This window comes from Pinus tabuliformis, chromosome 7 (assembly GCF_031772625.1).
Source record: "Pinus tabuliformis cultivar Carrire ecotype Pingquan chromosome 7, CPIR1, whole genome shotgun sequence".
Classification (NCBI taxonomy): Eukaryota; Viridiplantae; Streptophyta; class Pinopsida; order Pinales; family Pinaceae; genus Pinus; species Pinus tabuliformis.
The window spans coordinates 1,315,255,256-1,315,276,063 of record NC_142293.1 but is presented as its reverse complement, the minus strand read 5'-3'; the positions used below and the strand labels follow the sequence as shown (position 1 = coordinate 1,315,276,063).

Genomic DNA, 20,808 nt, shown 5'->3' with positions numbered 1-20,808 from the left:
AATTAGCAGCCACATTCAGCGAATGATGCACAAGATTTGGCACCAACCTGGGGAAAGACAACAGTGCCAGCTCTTTCCACTACATCTCAGCCTGGACTGGGTGGACTGGGTGGTCTGGGAGCAGGCTTGACTTCAACATTCAAGCATGATTCATTTTATCCTCCTAGGGATACTCAGATTGAGTCACAGCCTCATCACCGTGGCTTGTCTATTTATGGAAAAGATCCAGGACCAGTGGGATTGAGATCTTCTCTACATGCACCTGCAGCTGCACCAGTCATCACTCAGGTATAAATTTTGCTTTAATCAATATAGGTGATTTAGCTACTCTCAGTTTTTGATCATGATAGAATGCATAATGATATGCTTGGTCACTGGTGGTCATGGAAAATATGCTCTAATATATATTTTAAATATTTTTTTCTATATCACATTTTGAAAGAAATGGGTCAACAAATTTCCCTGGAGGTATCTTCTTTAACCTCTCTTAACACGAGAGTCAGCCAAAAGGAGTATTGGAATTTTCCGATGACATAGAAATTTGAAGTGTGCTTTTGAATGCGAGCAAAACATTTTTATCCAATGAAGATGACATTAAAACCTGAGTCGATGTAAATCATGGATAAGAATCTAGTTGATTTCTGACACAGTATAACAGTGGTTTCCTATATATGAGAGTGCAAGAGTGCAATTCGAATTTATAAGTGTTATGATTTATGTATGTATGAAAACCAATTTGGGCGGTTGCTGTTGTGAAATCTGAGGGCTCATGGTTCTAGGATATTTATCAGATACTTTTTCTCATCCGAATCAATTAAGTTGAGAACATGAATGCTCAACTTACAATTTTGAACTCATTATTGCATGGCCAAATTTCTGTTCTGGTTTCGTTTGCTAGATGGACTGCATAAAAATTAAAATTCTAAATCTAAGTGAAATAATGCAAGGCAGAAGTAAAAGTATGTGATTTTATGAACTCCATTCTTAATTTGAAGAATATTTCATATGTAACGCACATTTTTAGTTTGAAATGTTCTATATCGAGATGAGATACTTTGATATTTTTTAGTTTTAGCCTATATTTGTATCCTATATTTGTATGTAGGGTTGCTGTTTAGTATGTACACAAAGACTATGTATTTGGAGATTATATGCATAGTCTTTACTTATTTTTGCTGCCGCGTATGTGTGTTTGTGTTTATTTATTTCTTTACTTAAATAAATACATCTTATAATAACATAGAAATATTTCTAGAAGAAAAGGGGTGGAAGGGTGTAATCAATAATAAATCATATCTACTACCTCAGTGCTATTAGAACAACAATGCTATGTTACCAGGATTTGGATACGGATATGGATCCATATCCACTAGTTTTTTGAAAATCCACGATCCGGATACGACAAGGATACGTCACGTACAGAAATAAAATATAATTATTTTTTAAATTAAAAAAAAACACTTTAGAGTTCAAAAATCAAATACCCCATGAAAGCATCAAACACTTTTAGAACTGAAACCATTAGATATATTATAAATATGAAGACTGAAACACTGAAATGATGCATCCTCCCTCATACAAAGTAACAAAAATGATCATAATATCATAAATGATAATAGTAAATACATTTACATATCCTCAAATGAATCTATATCTTTTGCACGTTGCAACTCTACGTCATGAATAGATGACAGGGGTCCTGGAATGTAAGGAGTTGCATCAGTAGGTTGGACTGGTGGTGGAACAATATCCTCAAGTAGGTTGAGGTGAGTCATGGCATTCAGTATCAGGTTCAAGTCAGATATCTCAAGCTCCACATCCCACATCTTGCTCGGACCTTTTTTATACTCTGGGTCAACATGTGATAGAAGATGGAGGTTGGAATGAACATAAACCAGATCCTCAGCCTTTGTCGCTCCCAGCCTGTTTCACTTCACTGAGTGGATGAAGCCATATGTACTCCAATTCCTTTCAACTGATGAAAAACTAGCAACCTGTGATAACAACCTGGTGGCTAGAGTGGAGAGATTAATGCTATCCCCACCATGGAAGCCCCACCAAGTAATAGGATCAAGATGCCTTTGATCATCCATAGCTACTGGATCTGAAAAGGTACCAGTAGATTGTACAAATCCTCCAAATTCTTGGCGTACTTCCATTGCAACTCCCATATCTCTATAAATTTTCTTCAATGTTGTCTTGTATTTTGTACCACTTCAGAATCCTTGTTTGCGATGTTCTACCAGGTAAAGACAAAATTTTGGAATGATAGTATTTAGGGTGCAATGCATATTCCAAAGGGTGTAATGGTGTGGTCATTTTATTCCACCTTTCTGTAACTATGTCCTTCACTAAATAATAGAATGTTTCATAAGGGTCATTTTCACTTGCCCTGATAATTTCCCTTATCCTCTCTAACATACTATCAATGTTTTCATAAACTTCCCCCAAGCAAGGTGTATCTATATCAAATGCCCTGATCAAGGTCCAGATTGGTTCAGTGAACCGTAGAAGGAATTGGATTTCGTCCTACCATGCATCATCAAGAATGATGGACTTGATTTTTTGCCCTCTATCAGAAGTGAAAGTACTCAATGATTCCCAAAGAGGGTCAATGACCATTGCTTTTAATGCTTGTCTCACCTCCACAAACCTCTTTATGACAAGAGTGTGGGAGGCAAAACGAGTTTCAACAACCTACAAGTTTTAAAAAGTCAAATCTCAAATGAGAAATCATATATAAATTTGTAATTAAAAATAAGAATTTCCAATACAGATAAGATTGATTAAAAAAAGTACCTTTAATAGCTCCAACTTTGGAAAACCTTTATATATGGCCTGGAACATTGAGTGATTAGTTATGAACATTTGGATTTCCTTTGTTGCTACATATATTTCATTAATCCATTCAATCCGACCAATCTTGGCAATCATAAGGTTCAATGAATGTATTGCACATGGAGTCCAAAAGATGTGATCATATCGACCCTCCACAATCAAACCTGCAACTTTACAAACCTGTGCGTTGTCCGTAATGACTTGGACAACATTATGTGGCCCCACACTTTCTATTGCATCAATAAGTATTGTGGATGTGAAAGATGCATATTTTTCTATTCCACTGCAATCAACAACTTTCAAAAACATTGCCCCTTGGGGGCATACTGCAACAACATTAATTAATGGATGGTTTCTTTGGTCCTTCCATCTATCAGAAATGATGGACACCTCTGTTTCTGTCCATGTATCCTGGATTGCTTGTAGCTGTCTATCCATGGATTGCCTCATTGATGCCAACAAAGTAGTGTAGACCTTTTTAGATCCAGGGCTTTTGTACCTTTTTGGCGCTTCATTAACTGCCTTAATCATTTGTTGCCAATAAGGGGAACACATCAAATTGAATGCTAGCCCATTTGCATAGATGCAACGAGCTACATGTTCATTGACTATGTCTCTACCTTGATTATTGAAAGCTGCTTCAAGAGGGCCTAGAGTGGGCCTTTTATTAGTTGTGGCAGTAGGCCTAGATGGCAATGGAGGCCTAGTTGTAGAGCTTTGCACATGGTGTTTTCCCTTAGCAAGCTTCCTATTAGCAATTTCTTGCAAAGATGCATAGAATTTCATTTTTCCAAGACTCAAACCTTTGCTAGGTTTTCCATTTGCATCTTTTGGCCCAGTGCATACTTGCACTCATGTGTTAGTTTGACCAGTGAGATGGGCCTTCACTCTAGTATATGAGCCATTTTTTATATCTTGGCATTCATTGCACTTCCATTTAAATGAACCACCTCTGGGATTTTTTTTCAAATAATCTCCACATAGTGCCATAGAAGAGATTTTGGGTTTGTTTTGATGATTTCCCCTTCACTCTGCTGATGCTATGATGGTTCCATAATGGTCTATAGGTTACCTTACTCAACATTGCATATAAAATTCAAATTATAATATATTAAAATTTAATAATTATCAATACACAATTAAATAATAGCAAAATCCATGACCAAGTGGAATAACAAAAACTAAAATAAAACAACATTAATTTTAGATTGCCAACATTGGCAACTTGCTAAGGACAACACCTACAAGAAAGAAAGGTTATAATAAAGGGGAAAACGTTGGGAATGAAAAAGATTCAAACATAAACTTATATGATTATATCCTATATGATTATATCATATAATCATACCTTATCAAATTAATTAAGTGGAAAATGAAATTACATATGGGATTAAAAAAGGGGGTCTGATTTAAAATATATATTGAGAGGTGATTTCTGGGATAAGAGCATATTGGCTTGTAGCTTATTGAGTTATAAACCATGACTGAAAACAAAAGATCCGTCACTAAAAACAAGCGAATTGATGGAACTCAGAAACTGCATACAAAGGCCAGATCGAGCCCAAAGGGAGCCAACCTCCTACTCAAGTTGTCAACACAAGCTACACACACAAGAGACCTCAACTACCAAAAAAACAATTGTCACCGTCATTGTGGGCCGATTGCAGTAGGAAGATCTTTAAGACACATGAGATCTAAATTAATTACTTTAACCTATGGACCATTTCTATTGCCAAAAGAATGCCACACCATAAAGGAATAGATCAACGGAAAAATAATTTGAAGGAAACACATCTTATAAATGATGGTGATGTGTGTTGATGGTTCTAATAAACGAGACAAGCTTAAGCCTTAGTCATGAGAGACAAGCACGAATTTAAACCATTAAATTTAAAAGACCAGAGATATTTTATCTATTGTGTAATGCTTGTCTTAAAAAATTGCGGGGGTGGTGACTTGAGGGCGGAAAGATTTCAGCCAAATAGACAAATGGCTGTTTAATAAAAAATACCTTACGGCGTGACTTGGTCCAGCTGATGTGAATAACGACAAACATTGAAACTTGAATTCCCGAACACTGAAAATTGAATAACGATAAACCCTGGGCCTTGAAGAAATGAATAATGCCAAACGCCGAAAGCTTGAATAAACGGCGTCTGTTTCGCCTGTTGGGTGCACTGCCGACAAAGAGGGACCACACTAACTTTAACTAAAGTCAAAGATGAAAACCCTAAACTCCACTACATTTTAATTTTTAACTTTTGCGGATTTCAACTTTTGGACAAAATTCTTCAGGGTCTGGCTTTTCAATCGAGATGCATTTCTGGTGAGGAGGATCCGTTTCCCAAAATTAAAGATCCACCACCTGCCATATTTTGTACGTATTCTTGTGGATGCGGATTAGATCCAAGGATACAGAGATCTTGGCCCCTCTGCTGCCAGATCCGGTAACGTAGCAGTAATGAAATCAATATAAGTTGACACATTAGTTCTTTAATATCTTTAATCTGAAGAAAGACTTCAGCAAACAATTGCATTCATACCTCCTCTCGACATATATAACCAAAAGACTGAAATGAACTGATCTCTTGAGCTAAAACATGCTTGCAAGTTAATAACATCAGTATAAGTTGACACATCTATGTCTTTAGCATATCTAATCTGAAGAAAGCCATTAGCAAATAATTGTATTCATACCTCCTCTCAGCGTATATAACAAAAAAACTGAAATGAACTGTTCTCATTAGCAAAAACATGCTTGCACCTTATATTCAAAATTCAAATAGTGAATAATGTGGTGACTTGGAGGCAGCACGAAATTCGTAAAAAGGAAGAAAGCACTAGATATTGACAATATTTAAAAAGTGCAGCCCTCCAATGCACCTTTCTTTGAAACAAAGCTGATTGATGTGCTCTGTGTGATGACAAGAGTGCTTGACAAATCTGCAATCCCAAAATATGTGTTTAAATGTCTCTAGCTTGCCATAAACTAAAAGAACCCTCTCTTTCAGCCCACTTTCTGCCAATTGGGACTTGGTAGCCAACACTCAATAAAGGACGATCCATGCAAAATGATCCACAAAATGTGGCTTCTTTGGGGCTTTTGTTGGTGTGTAGACTCATCTCAAGCTTTGGCATCAATATGCAAACTAGGCGATTCCATTTTTCATGATCCTTTTCGAATTACAAAGACCTGTATTTTTTAGTTGAAGGAAATTGATCATATGTTGTGCAATCAATGGATCTGCTTGTCTTATGTGTTGGAAGAAGTCCAACAACCGTTTAGAAAAGGTGCAAGGACATGCTTAAGATGGAGCAAAACTTTTAGGAATCATATTGTTGGATTTGATTATTAGATACTCAGCCACAATCTCTATTTAGCAGTGTTATCGGAACTGGTGGAACCTGCCAGTCCGACCGGTGTGGAGATCACACTGGTCTGGTTCGAGGTTGGAAATAGAAATGGCCTGTTTGGTACCAAACTGACTTTTTTTCATTGGTTCAATTGGTTTTGTAATGAACCGGCTGATTTCGTACAGTTTGACCAAACATGTTCCAAACGCAATTTAAAAAATAACAAGAATTTTTTAGTGGCGCAGCCTAATATTCAAGCCTATGCCCCTAGTATTGCTATGTAACTCATGGTAATGTCAAATTCATAAAGTAAAAGTGACATTCTCCTTTCTCTTTCATTTTCATCTTTTTACTTAAATATTTAACATTACCATGAAACGACTCATGATTTTTGAGAGTGGTTCTGATCTAATTGGATTTCATATGGAGAAAGTAGAACTTTTGATCTACTCAAAATCCAATAGACTTAATAGCTTTCCAGAATTTGAGGACTGGGGGGATTGCGAAATTTCCATTGGATTTTGTCATGTACGAGGGTATGGAACTAGTATTTAATTAAGAGCACCAAGCTCTTTATGTATCTGAATGTTAGTGGCATTGGTTGTCAAACTCCTTTATCATGGCCCTACTAAAAATGTACCCATGACTCAGATAAAATCTTGACTCGACACACTATGTTTTTTCTATCCTATTTTAATGCTTAGAGGGTGATATTGATGAAGATCCCAATATAGGCAATGATTTTGATGATCTGTAGGGTATTTGTTGTAGCATGATTTTTTATGGATTCTAGAGGCCATCTAGATTTTGTTTGTTGTTGTTGTATTTGCAGTTCGGATATGGATTGCACTTAATGCAATTTTGGTTATGTGCACACTTACATTCTATATAAATGTGAACTTTTGCCTATTTGTGTATAAATGGTTTGGATTCATATGGATGCAGCTGAATATATATGTTTTATTCTCATTTCAATTTTGAAAATTTTAAGAGTTTTTGTTTGATCGGTTTTTTGGTCTGATTTTTTTATTGGTTCCAATCGGTTCTTGGTTCGAAGGGTTTTCGATTTGTTTGTCGGTTCGGTTTTGGTAACACTTCTCTATAGAGGGCCTTGCATATCAATGTTCAAGTGAGCACATCATGGAGAGAATTCAATGCACTGATATCCTTGATAACAAGCTTGTTGGAAGAAAGAGTTGAGAACTATAGCTTGATAGGAAGTTCTGCACATGTTTAGTTTTTGTGGACACTTAATCTGTTAGGGTTAGGGTAATGGCCATCGATATTGTATTATATGTTTATCAACTTAATGAAAATATATTAAAGCTTATCTTTCATTCTAGTTTGTACAGTCCAACAATGGTATTAGAGCAAGCCAACCCTGGGCATTTTCCACAACATATCAACTCTGCATCTGCCATTTCTTTGCTTTGCATGGAGTACATAAACGCTCCCCTTCTAAGAACTCTTGAGTGTTCCACTTCGACTTGATTATTCAACATCTCAAAATACCTGTACGCAACTTGAACATGTGAAATTTCGTATAGAAACGCTAGGGCTTGAGTTGCATTGAACACTATCTTCACTCCAAAAGACTTTCTAACGATGTGTGGTAGAGCTTTCCAAATCCTTCTAGAGACACCAAATCACTTGCTACCCCTCACATCGCTCTAGGATGTCATGGACATGACGCTTGGCTATGAATTGGAATTCAAGTCATTGGTGCCACGACTAAAACCTCTACTATTGAAGGCAGAGGATAAAATTGCGACATACTTTTTTGAGTGGAGCGAGAAGGCACTAGACTTTTGCAACGCCATTTGTGACGACAAAGACTAGGGGTGCCTCTAGTAGAAGCATGCATGACGAGATCGTGCTCTGTGCCTTGGACATGCGTCAATGGTCTTTTGGCAAACCCCAATTTTGCCGCGCACAGAAATCCCTTGATGACCTTAAGTTGGCTATGGCCACTGTTGTCGATGACTAAGATTCACTTGCTGGGGTTGTCGGGGTTGCCACTGCTCTCTAGCCAGAACTGCTCATTTGGGCTCCCAAGCCAATGTGGCGGTGATATGCCTTCACACTTTCGTTCAATCCCCTAGAGCGTTTTACATTCGTGGTCAACCAACCGCTAGTGGCAGGCCACAGGTTCAAATCTCATGTCTCCAAAGAGCACTAAAGTGGTAGCCATGAATGGATGAGCTACTACGACATACACAATGAACTTCACCTTGTTTTCCTTGTGGGGACTCATGGTGGTGATATCTAGCTAATACCTTGGTCTGTAAACGCATTTTTGTGTTGCAAAATTTCGTATGGGCTGGCCCACTTCTTTCAATTCACGATAAGTGTAGAAGAAGGCTCAGGTTGAGTTTGTAGTGGAGCACGACCATAACGTGAAGGATTCAAGCATACCAAAATTGTCATACCTTCGAACGGTGGTGAAGGAGGTGCTGCAAATGCATCTTACTTGGACTACTCGTATCATGGGTTCTAGTGATGATGTTGACATGGTTGACGAAATGTGTGTTCTGGCGGGCACATAGAGTAGAACACAATATACATGTGCCAATTCACAACCTTTGCTCTCTCTAGCTTTGTCTGAGCACTAGGGTATGATGACAATCAATGTTTACATATATTGTTATCGACAATTTATTGCCAGGTGTACAAAATTTAAATTATCGGCAATATCGGGGAAGATATTGGAAATAGTCATTTTTCTATCAATTTTTTATTCTTTTATAGCAACATCAACATCAAAATAACACATTGTCACGCAAATATGAAGATAAAACTACAATATAAAATGTATAAGATGTCCAGAGGTACATCAATCATTCGTAGATACATAAGATTTGTCAGTGAGTCATAAGTTCTAACAAGATAATACAAAATCCATTAAAACAAAAATAAAGTATCTCATGAGATGATCATAATGAGGCATCTATATACTATAATGATAATCCAATAATAATAATGCACTAAGAAGGTTTTCATCTCCCTTGAGAAGCTTGTGGTTATCGTGCAATTCCTTAGTTCTAACCTCTAATCTCTCCTTCTAGCAGTATTAAGATTTGAGTTCTTTGCAATAAGGATAATCTTTGGGGTAGTGATGGGGCAAATATCCACTTCATTCTCTGGGATTTTGGCAAGGTGGTATTTCAAGTGGGTGATTCTTCCAAACATTTCCATTTGACATAGCTTGCAACTTAGCTTTGCCCTTATTATTAGTACCCTCACCCTTAGAGCTCAATCTCAACATGAGAATGAAAATGACCGTAATAAAACCCAAACGAGAACTTTATATCGCCTTTTCTAGCAGGAGGGCAATAATTTTCGTTAGACTTGTGATAATTTTGATTGGGCAAATTATCACGATAATTTGTGTCATAATATTGACGAGTCTAGTTTTGGCGATAATATTGCAATAATTCGGATATTATTGTGATGTGCAACTGTGTTTACAAAGCAATTGATAGGATTCGATAGAAGAAGAAAATAGAACTTGATTTTGCCATAAATATTTACCAAGGTCCATTTTATGCCAATGTCTCATAAAATTAGGTGACAAGCAACTATTTTGTAAGGTTGCATCATGGAAAATTTTAAGGGCTAATATCTGTAGGTGGGCTAATTTTCCATGATTTTTCCAAAAAAAAAGATTCACCAATTTCCACTTTTTATAAAAATGATTTGCCGAAATTGTACAATGTAAAATTATTTTACCTTAAAAATTGCCAACATTATAATAAGAGTTTATATATAAAATCATTATAAATTTGAATAATTTTACAAATACATCAATAAACATCTTATAGTTTGCATGTTAGGGACTAGTGAGATTCACCAACGTTTTTAAACTCTAAAGGTGATTTTCCATAAATTTTTCCCTAAATTGCATTACGGGGCACTTAACAATGAATTTTATCCTCCCTTTTTTGCATCGCGTTTTTTTTAATATCAATAAAAATGATATTTTGATCTCTCGTGAAGCGAGAAAGGTGTTTGGTAATGCGGAAAAAGAAGAAAAAGGAGAAATATTCTCCCAATATTGTATGGTTCATTAACTACCCTCCAAAAAGCAATGTGATAAACCATAAGAGGATTTTTTCACTTCCAATCAACAAAAGACAACAACTTTTTGCTACATTTGGAAATGTTCCAAGAATCTACGAGCCTTGGAGTCATGTTATAATAGTGTAAGGTCAACTTCAAACCACCATTTCATTTGTTTGTGGTGATCTTTAAATCATGATCAAGGAGCACGTTCACGTCGTAGAAGACTTCAATTTCTAGCCAAATTCAGAATTGTTCTAGGTACTGCTTCAAGCCATGTTCTAGAATTCTTGGCCAGCATTAACTCACCACCAATAGAAGACTTCGGCTTTCACTCTCTCTTTTGGTTTGTGGTCTTCCTTAAACCACTATTTCAGAGAGCACATACAACCATTGGTTGCCACACACTTTTGTATTTCGACTCTCTTATTGGACTCACATACACCTGTTTGGATTAAGGGGGGAAATGTTGGGCACCTAATCTGTTAGGGTTATGGTGTGGAATGTGAACCGTCACAGGGAGTCCAAGAGACCTTTGAAGTTGAATCCAATGATCATGGACATTCTATTTATATGTCTATCAACTTAATGCAAATATATTCATGCGTATCTTTCATCTTGGTTTGCCCAATCTGACAAGTTCGAATGTGTGTGAAGTAGTTTGTGATATTTTTGAGAAATATATTAAAATAGTAGTTCTATTTTGTAATTCACTTTAGTAAAAAAGCAAGTTTTATATTTAGCAGCAGAGTCTAAAATTGTATCTTATGCATGCCCTATACAAGTAGTTATTTTAAAATTAGATTCTCCATTAAAATTTTGAAGACATGATAAGGTAGAAGCTTTCAACACATGAGTTATTGAGCAAGTTGAGGTACTTTGAGAGGTAGAAAGCATAGGTGTTAGATTTTGCATGCCCCCAGGTCTGGACTATGCCTTAACTAGAAACGTAAACAAAATAATAGTGCCCAACTTTGAAAACATTTGCACAGTGGAAATTGTAGTAACAATCGGATAAATGATAGCACTCAAGAATAAATGTGCCCAAACTTGTTTCTTATCAGTGCTTTAATAAGAAAACCATAGGGCTCTCATACCACAGAAAGTGGCCCTTTACAATCCTAGTACAATATTTGAAAATTAGGTTTGCGCTTTGACTAATACACCTAGGGATGTGGCCTAGTCCATTAAGCTCTCATCTGCAGAAACAAAACATATTAAGACAATACTTTGCTTAACAAATCAGTTTGCTTGCTATCCTTTGAGGTCAACCTCTTTACCTTGCAGTTAGTTTTTCTTGTCTGCAACAACCACTAACGATCTTCTTTTGGCACTAGGTTTTCTCCCTCAGACCTCTGCCTCCATCGACACATGCAACCAACACCTATTTCCCTTGCTGTAGCAACGCTTATAACTTATTGCGTACTCTCCTCAGCACCTAACAACCTTCAAACTCTTGAAGGAAATGTAACTAGGCTAGGTCTTCATAAATGTAATTTTGATATTTGTATTTATTCAAGAAAAGAGAAATTATTTTTGTAATATTTGTCAATGAGTTTCTTGCTCATTGAAAATAGGTCAAGCACATTTTTGTGCTTCTAGAAAGTCAAAGTCAAAATGTAATTATGATAAGACCCTTTGAGGGCATGTTACATCAAGTAAGTCAATGTACAAGGTCATGGGAACACCTCCAAGATAAGTCAAATCCTCTCCTAGCATCAACGAAGTATCCAAGCAGCAAAACGATGGATAAAAGTTGAATTATAGTGCAAATTGTAAGTCGGCCTAATGGACAGTCAAGTTGGCCTAAAAGAGGAGGGACAAACCTCTATTTATAGAGGTTGTGTCCACTCATTTGATATACTTCACTCTGAAATCCGCAAGCAAGAAAGAGGATGAAGTAGGACGAGAACAAGCCAAGGTAAAGGGTTACAAGGGCATCGTAATGAGAAGACAGATCAACGAAGGTAAGAAGGATATTTCTGAAGCAACTACAGTCACACGTGCGAGGTCAAGGAAGATCTGATTGTGGCCATAGCAGCAGAAAAGTATAGGTCAACATATCTCACTGTTTTGGGTACAAACAAGGTCTACAAGACCTCTCTCTACAAGCGAAGGAGAAGCCCTCATAAACGAAGGAAGAAGGACCAAGATCGAAGTTGCAGGGATTGTTTTCTAGGGCAGAAAACAGTGACACGTGCGAGAATAAGAACTCTATATGCAGTCATAACAACCCTACATTCAAGTTAGTTGATTGATGGAAAGTAGAAAGGAATCATCATAAGAAGAAGGGTCTCATCAATAGTGTCTTCTCTAGAGCAAGTGCTACAAGGTGGAAGAAGAACGAAGAACTGGAAGGAGGAGGACGAAGTGCCGGAAGACAGAGATATATGTGCCGGAAGTTACAATGCTAAAAGAGGAAGGATTTGACTTATGCTTGGAGGATATCCTAGTCAAGGTTATAGGGTTTTGCAGTTGTTCAAATAAGAAGCTTCAATAAGAGAAAACTTACAAAGGCTTTTCCTTTGAAGAGTGGAGAGGTTCCCTGGTAGAGAGCCAAACTTTGTGTTTTTGTTATTTTGTTTTGGTAGTAATTTGATGAAGTACACACATGCGCACTAATAAAAGAAGAAGAAGCATAAGCTAACACGAAAAGTAAAAAGACTCCACAAATTGTTATCAAGTAACGAAGAATCATCACAACACTACTTTGCCCTAGATTCTTCAGCACAAACCTCCTTTATCTTGTTCTTGCAAACAGTATATAGACCTTGGCCTATCTTGTTTGCACTCAGCTAGCCTGTAACAACCTTGCGACAATTGTTAATTGGTTGTAGCTAGGCTTATTTACCGCAACAGACCTTTGGCCAAGCTGCTCTGCACTGCATCCCTTAGTGGTGTTGTTGACCCCTATGGCTGGTAAACAATCCCCAAACTTGTTGGCCCTCGTTCAACATACTCAACTACTTCTTACTGCTTCAACTCTTCTTCTAGCTAATTGTGACTCCTCCTTTAGCGCTCTCCAAACACTCCATAAGATGAATGTCCTTCTCACTTGTGCTTTTGCCTATCCTTTGGCCTTCAATATATACTTTTCCTTAAGGTGACTTGGGAGCCCTCTTTGTCCTTCAAGAGACCCCAACTTCTCAACTCAACATTAACTGAGAATATTAAATTCACTTCTTGGGCACAAAACCCAAGCCCTTTTGGTTCCAAGCCCATAACCTTGGGTCAAGGACGCTAGACTTTAGGTGCAATGCCCACACATCACATTTGTGGGTTTTCTCTCTCACAAGCCAAGCACCAAAGGCTTGTGGGAGTACCACTCAATGCTACCTAATTTTAACACTCTCTCTTGGCGAGGGATGTACTTCCTTTCCCTAGAGCCTTTCCCAGAGGTCTCTTTGCTTCTTGTGTTAGAACACAATCCTCATGTGCGGTTTCCTTCCAACAATCATCATATGCTTCATTTTCCACCATAGAAGCATAACTTGTAGTATGAACAATATCCTTCTTGGAAGTGTCATGGCTACTAGAGGCCTTTTGCCTCTTCAATTCCTATAGGCATTTAAGCCATTCCATGATTCCTTCCTCTTAGATATAAAAGTCTCCTTCAATGTGCTCTTATGGGGTTGCAAATTCTCGCTTTGAGTCTTGGAAACCTTCTTCTTTCTTTGGTATATAGGCTTGCCCTTTAGCATGTACAAACCATTCTCTCAGACTTTAAGAAACACTCGGGTAGAGTTAGAACCACTGGGCTTGAGTATCACTTTTCCTTCTCGAAATATAACATCAAACCTGTTGTACCTTGGAAGACGACCTCTAGTTGAGGAGAGGTTAGTGCCCAAGACATTTGTTAAGAACTGTGATGAAATAAGGTTGTTGTCCCATTGTTTTAAAACCCCAAAAGTTATAATTATAAAGATAGTGCTTGTTAGTCTTCTATGGGAAAAAGAGCCTTTCAAAGTGGCCTTCTGATGCTGAATACAATTTTAATGGTAGTAGAGTGAGAAAGGATAATGGAAAGTCTTTAACAACAGACTGCTTAATGCTGAATCTTTTGTCTTCAACTTTAGAAGAAATATGTAGGTAACATGGAATGAAATATAGAAAAGAGGAGCGCATAATTAAGGTTCTTTTAACTTCAACTCACAGGAATAAGATTTTTCAGAATTGTAAAATTAAAGGCCAACAACTTCATTACTCTCTTCTATAGAAAAAAACATAAGATGAAAGATAATAGGAAACACATATCATACTCAACAAGTGTCTAGAATCACTTTGAAATCTTTATTGCAATCCACATGAAGATTGAGAATACAAGTAGCTTCTGCTTTTGAGGTCCAAAAATCGTAACCCTCACTTCTTCTGAACCGATTTTTATTCAAAATTTGAAAAAGGGACAATTATGAAAGCCAAAACTGCTAACCTCCTAAACTACTTTGGAATTCCTTGTTCTTTTGAACATTACATTCTTAAAACATAAATACATCATTTCATAAATATTGAAAAAGATCGCTACACTACAGGTGGCATTGGTTTACTAAGTAAGTTGGGACTTTGGTGTAGTTGAAGGTCCAACTTCTGCACTTGTAGCTGTTGGTGACATCCATTCCCTGCATTTCTTCCATATAGCTGTGTCTGAACTTGGACTCTTGACAAACCTAGTATGTGCCATTTTGAAGCTTGTTGGCTTGTCAACAAAAAGGGTTCTTATTAACCATAATAGATGGAAATCTCTGTGTAAATAGTTCACAATCGTTGCTCCCTTGAGCACTGTTGTTCTCTCATGAGTGGAACTGATTTTGCTCTTGGTCTCCACCAGTAAAGTCTCATCTGTATCCCAGGTTAATAAATTTCCCTGCTGGCCCCAACATGAAGGCAAACCTACTCTAGTTCTCTTATCAAAATCAATATTGAATTTCATTACAACTTCTTTAACCTCTGTCAATTTTGTCTCTGCTGTTTTCTTGTATAAGTTTTTCACAATCATTTTATTTATCTCTAAGACATACTCAATTCTGTCTTCAACTCCCAATTCCCTTAAGTGCTATGAAGATCTAGAGTTAAGGAAATCAATCATTTTCTTAGCAAGCTGAGTTCGCAGCTATAATTTTTGCTTGTTAGTAGTAATTAAATTTTCCAGGTCTCTGATAATGATTTTCTCCTCTTCAACTATAGATAAGGATTCCCAAATATTCTTTATAGTATGAATTATATCATTCCACAAAATCTCTCTTGCTTGAATAAGGGACATATTTCCCTTCATTTTTTCCTTCAGTTCTTTGATTTCTTTTGATTGTTCTTCTTTTATAGCTTGCCTATTATTTACAATAAAAGGTCCCATTGTCCTTGCAATGTAAATAAATGCCCCTCCTTTGCTGGAACAAAATGTACTTGATCAACATTCAAACTCCGCGTAATAAATTCTAATGAAAACAACCTCATAGGCATAAATATGGGGAGCCTGCAGGGGGCAACTTCTGCTCCATATAATCTGATTTTTGCATAATCCTCAAATAAAAACTTAGTGAGCGGAAGAAAAGACTGGGCCTTTGGTAGTATGCAAGGTGAAGGAGAGCTGTTTATGATTGAATAAGCAACTGATAAAAAAGGAAGTGGTGAAATACATCAAACCCTCATTATTTGCATTACTTCTTTCCACATTTGTCCAAAACACCGCTGATTGATTGTTCTTGCAAGGATCCATGATTTTCAATCCTAGATGCATAAATCTTTCCACATGAGTATGTAAGAAGAGATGTAATTAAAGAAGGAAATCAGAAACATCCAGTGAGGGAATTGGGAAATGACCATCTTTTCCCAGAAAGCAGGGATGTCAAAAACTGTTTCAGGATTCTTCATCAACCTAAACATTCTCAGGATAGCTCTGTCAATCATAATTGTATCTCCCCTTCCCATAATCTTGGCCAAAATTTGAAGAAAAGGCTTGACCTCCTCAACAAAAGTATCCAAAGGGAAATGAGTGGGTTCCAAAGGAAATGCTTCCCAGTGGGCTTTAAAAAGAAAGTTAATTGAGCATAATTTGACCTAGACAGATTTTGAAAGGTAGACAATAGGATTTCATCTGAGAAAGTAGTATAGGAATTCGAACAAGGAAAACACATTATTTGCTGAATCAAAAGGGTAGACGCTTGGAAGATATTTTCCCCCAATTTGTTCATGAGAAAACATTTCTGTGGATACAAGGCAAAGACTAGGCAATAAACTAATTCTAGAAAAACATATGTTTGAGGAATCATTGCAGCTAAAACACTAGAGTTAACAATAATAGCGTATATAGGAGACTCAGCTTGGTTGAGTAGGACATGCGGGTGAAATTCTATGAAGCCAATGGAGCAAATTGGGTCAAATACATCCCTTTCGGTGTCCATTAATGGAATATGAGAAGAAGAACTTGCTAGAATGGTTTTCTTGGACATTTTGACAGTTAGGCTGCAAAAGATATCATGCAAGTACACGATTAGTGACGAGTGATGTTGACTAGAGCTATGATTGTACAATTTCAATCCACGAAAGCAAGAACAAGGAACAATGATAAATGGAATGAGCAGGAGTAACGAGATTTATGGAAAGAAAGAAAAAACGGAATTAAATGCGAACATGGGGTGTTTGAATTGATGACATGGGGACAAGATGGATGAGGTGACAAGTGACATGGTTGATGAGGTGGCAGAGGAGTAATGGTGACAAGACGATGACGAAGCAATGACAAAACGGATAGATAACAATTGTGCTCGCTTGCGGACGTATTGCGGGGGCACACTCCTGTATGAGGGAAATTCGATGGAGTCCTCACGTAACGCATATGCACTGTTGATCTGCGAAAATGTTTAAGAAGGCACTTGGTGGGCTAACCTTTGAGCATATAGTGCCATCGGGTTTGCTCCATCTGTACTCTCTATCGCGCCCAACAATTTAAACGACATTTAAGCGCCGTTGACTTTAGTGAATGGGGACCCACCATAATCTGCTTAACCTTAAGTCTGCATTAGAATTTGATCAGTGCCGCTTAATCCACCATTACAAATTAATTAAAATTAAAATTCGAAATTAAAATTTTTGCCTTCAATTTTTATTTTATTTTGTTTTTTGGGTACATATATATATATTCTTTTGAATACGAGGAGAAAAGTAAAACGAGCTACAACAAAACCCCTTTGCATCAATTGTTGGCACTGAAAGCATGTTGACTCTTATCACCAATCTTCACATGTAACTTAGAGTCCCACTCATTTAGGCTCTCAAATACTTCTCGTGATCTTGTCATATGCTCTGATGATCTGCTATCTATGAACCAAGCACCCTCACAAATGATGTTTCCTGAGAAGTGAGAGATCAAAGAAAGCTCTTTGTCGAATCTGTTAAATTTCCGTGAAACTCTGCAACTACTTAGATGAATAACTGGAAGTTGAACCTAGTTTACTTTCACCAAGATACAAAGTTTCTTAACAATTCATAAGTAGCAGAATAAAATACATAGACATAAAAACACATGCACAAATTGACAAACCTGTTTTCTTAGGAAACCCATTAGGGAAAACCTTCCTCCTTGATGTGGCTATTTAATTGGTTGTTCTTGAGCACTTGGATCTATTATAAAGAAATATGTCTTTTGGAGAAAGTGTTTTGCTTCTCTCACAAATATCTGTTGATACAATTGATCTTGGCTGGCCTTGATTCTGCTTGATCTCGACCCTGTGGCACATAATTGTTCCTTTGTTGCCTCCTTGACTTGCTCTGCAAAACCTAATCTCTTCTTCTTGTTCTTTGTGCATTAGAGAGCCTTATTCCTTGCGCAGATTACCTATTTCCTGGCGCACTTCAGGTCCTATTTTCTAGCGCACTTATGCCCTATTTCTTAGTGCACTTCAACCACCTATTTCTGAGGAACCAAGCTCCTCTTCTTTGCGCACAATTGTTTCCTAAATCCTTGTGCACCTGTTCCTCTTATTTCTTAGGAAACAATTCATGCGCTCTCCACAAACAGGGTTCCTCTCACAAACTCGTGAGCTATGTCTTGCAAGACAAACCTTAGTGCCCATAACTTTTAATTTCTTGTGCCTTTGTCCTCTTCTTTATAGAACCAATTTGAACATGCAAGGAGGCCTAAGTCTATTTTAGAACTCGAGTTCTAATTGACAAGTTAACTGAAAGTAACACTCGTTCTCTCTCCAATCAACACTGGGGGTTCTTAACTCGTTCTCTATCTAATCAACACTGGAGACTAACTCACTCTTCCTTCAATCAAGACTGAAAACTAACTCGCTCTAACTGAACTTGCAACTGCCACCTCGTTCTTAGTCAAACTGATAAAGATTCCACTTAACTGAAGCTCTGACTCTATGCATGCTAACTTGATGGTTATTTCAGTAAACTAGAGAGAACTCATCCTAACCGAAGTCTAACTCACGAGCTTGCACTCCTATTGGGAGAAGGGCAATTTGAGGCCTTGAGGACCTTGCTCACTACATTTTCAACATCTTCGCGAAATAATCCATGTCGACTGTCACTGGAGCAACCACTGTCATCTCAGGCTTCTTCTCTTTTGCTCCTCCTTCTTATGCGGACACTTGCTCGCATAATGACCAAACTCTTCACATGCAAAGCGTTTCACTTTGCTTAGGTCCTTAATGATGAACTTCTCTTTGCTCTTCTTCATCTTACTAGCGAGGGCAATGTTTTCTTCATAAATGTTTTGCTGAAGCTCAGGTTTGCCCTTTGACCAATACATCTAGGGCTTAGGCCTAGTCCATTAGGCTATCATTTGCCTAAACAAAACATATTAAGATAGTCCTTTGCTTAACAAATCAATTTGCTTACCTGTTGTCCTTTGAGGTCAACGTCTTTACCTTGCTGGTAGTGTTCCTTGCCTACAACAACCACTAATAGTCTTCTTTTAGCACTAGGTCTACTCGCTTGGACCTCTGGCTCCATCAACACATGCAACCAACAGTTTTTTCCCTTGCTATAGCAGTGGTCAAACATTGCTGCTTACTCTCCTAGGTACCTAACAACCTTCAAATTTCCTTTATCTAATTGCTGCAAACTTTATATAGACCTCTGCCTATTTTGTTTGCACTCAACCAACTTGTATCTGGCATACGACACTTCTTAATTGTTTGCGGCTAGGGTTATTTACCCCAATAGACCTTTGGGCAAACTGCTTTTCCTTGCAGCCCTTGGCCCCGGGGCCTTGCGACTCTCGTCACTATTGCCCTCAACCCTGTTATTGATACTCGTAGTTGGTAAACAATCCCCAAACTTTTTGACCTCCTTCAATATACTCGACTACTTCTTACTGCTTTGGATTTCCTCCTAGCTAACTGCGGTGCCTCCTTTAGCTCTCTACACACTCCACAAGATGAATGGCCTTCTCACTTGTGCTTTTGTCTATCCTTTTGCCTTCAATATATACCTATCCTTGAGGTGAATTGGGGGCCCTCTTTGTCGTTCAGGAGACCCCACTTCTAGACTCAACAATAAATTATAATATTAAATTCACTTCTTGGGCACATACCCCATTGCTTTGTGTTCTGTGTCCACAACCTTACAACCTTGTGTCTAAGACCCCATACTTCAGGTGCAATGCCCACACATCACATTTGTGGGTTTTCTCTCTCACAAGCCAAGAGTCGAAGGCTTGTGGGGGTACTTCCCAATGCTACCTAATTTCAACACTCCCTCTTAGGGAGGGAGGTACTTCCTTTGTCCGGAGGTCTCTCTACTTCCTACGTCAAAACACAATCCTCTTCCATGGCTGCCCTCCAAAAATCGTCGTATGCTTCATTTTTCACTTGTATAACTTGCAGTATGAACAATATCATTCTTGGAAGTTCTCTGGCTATTAGAAGCCTTCTGCCTCTTCAATTCGATATAGAACTTATTATATTCAATGGCTCCTTTGTCTTAGATACAAAACTGTGCTTCATTGTGCTCGTCTAGTTTTGATGATTCTCCCTCCGAGTATGGAAACTCCCTTTGGAACTTGACTCCCTCTGGGTCTCAAAAACCTTCTTTCCTTGGTCTATAGGTTTCCCCTTTAACCTGTACAAACCATTCTCTCTGGCTCCAAGAACCACTCCTTGAGTAGAGTTAGAACTATTGGGCTTGACTATCACTTTTTGTTCCCGGAATGTAACATAAACCCCTCTGCCTCAATTGTTGAGACTCAAAGCATGCTGCACTTGAGCTCCAGAATCCAAAGTACATCGTGGACTCACAACAATCCACCTGATTCTTGTTGAGAATTCAATAGGGCAGTAAATAAGTTAATTCTCTTTAACTTGATAACTGTTTGGGTTAACCTTTTTCCTTATTAGCTTTGTTCCTTATAATTACAATGTGAGATACATCAAACAACTACCAAAACACTAAAAACAGTAACACAGTATATTGGCTGCAAGCCAGGGCCAAAACCCCTCCTCTTGAGGGGAATACCCTTAAATCTCTTCTCTTCTTATAGATTCTTCAATTGACGAATACCATGACCTAATGACTCAGATAAATACCCTCCACGATCAAGATCGACTCGGC

General features: G+C 37.8%; 1 protein-coding gene and 1 pseudogene across 2 annotated transcripts in view; both read left to right on the top strand.

Annotated features, from left to right (window-relative positions):
* The window catches only part of LOC149252389 (flowering locus K homology domain-like), a 95,109-nt gene that overhangs the window by 60,254 nt on the left and 14,047 nt on the right, over positions 1-20,808 (top strand). Inside the window, exon 4 of one of the 2 annotated variants that reach the window (XM_089459679.1) lies at positions 7-288. In XM_089459679.1, coding sequence (XP_089315805.1) covers positions 7-288 — 282 coding nt within the window. The remainder of the gene's footprint in view (positions 1-6; positions 289-20,808) is intronic. The other variant, XM_089459680.1, reaches the window with a different exon arrangement.
* On the top strand, positions 7,798-8,571 carry LOC149252390 (protein BYPASS1-LIKE-like; annotated as a pseudogene).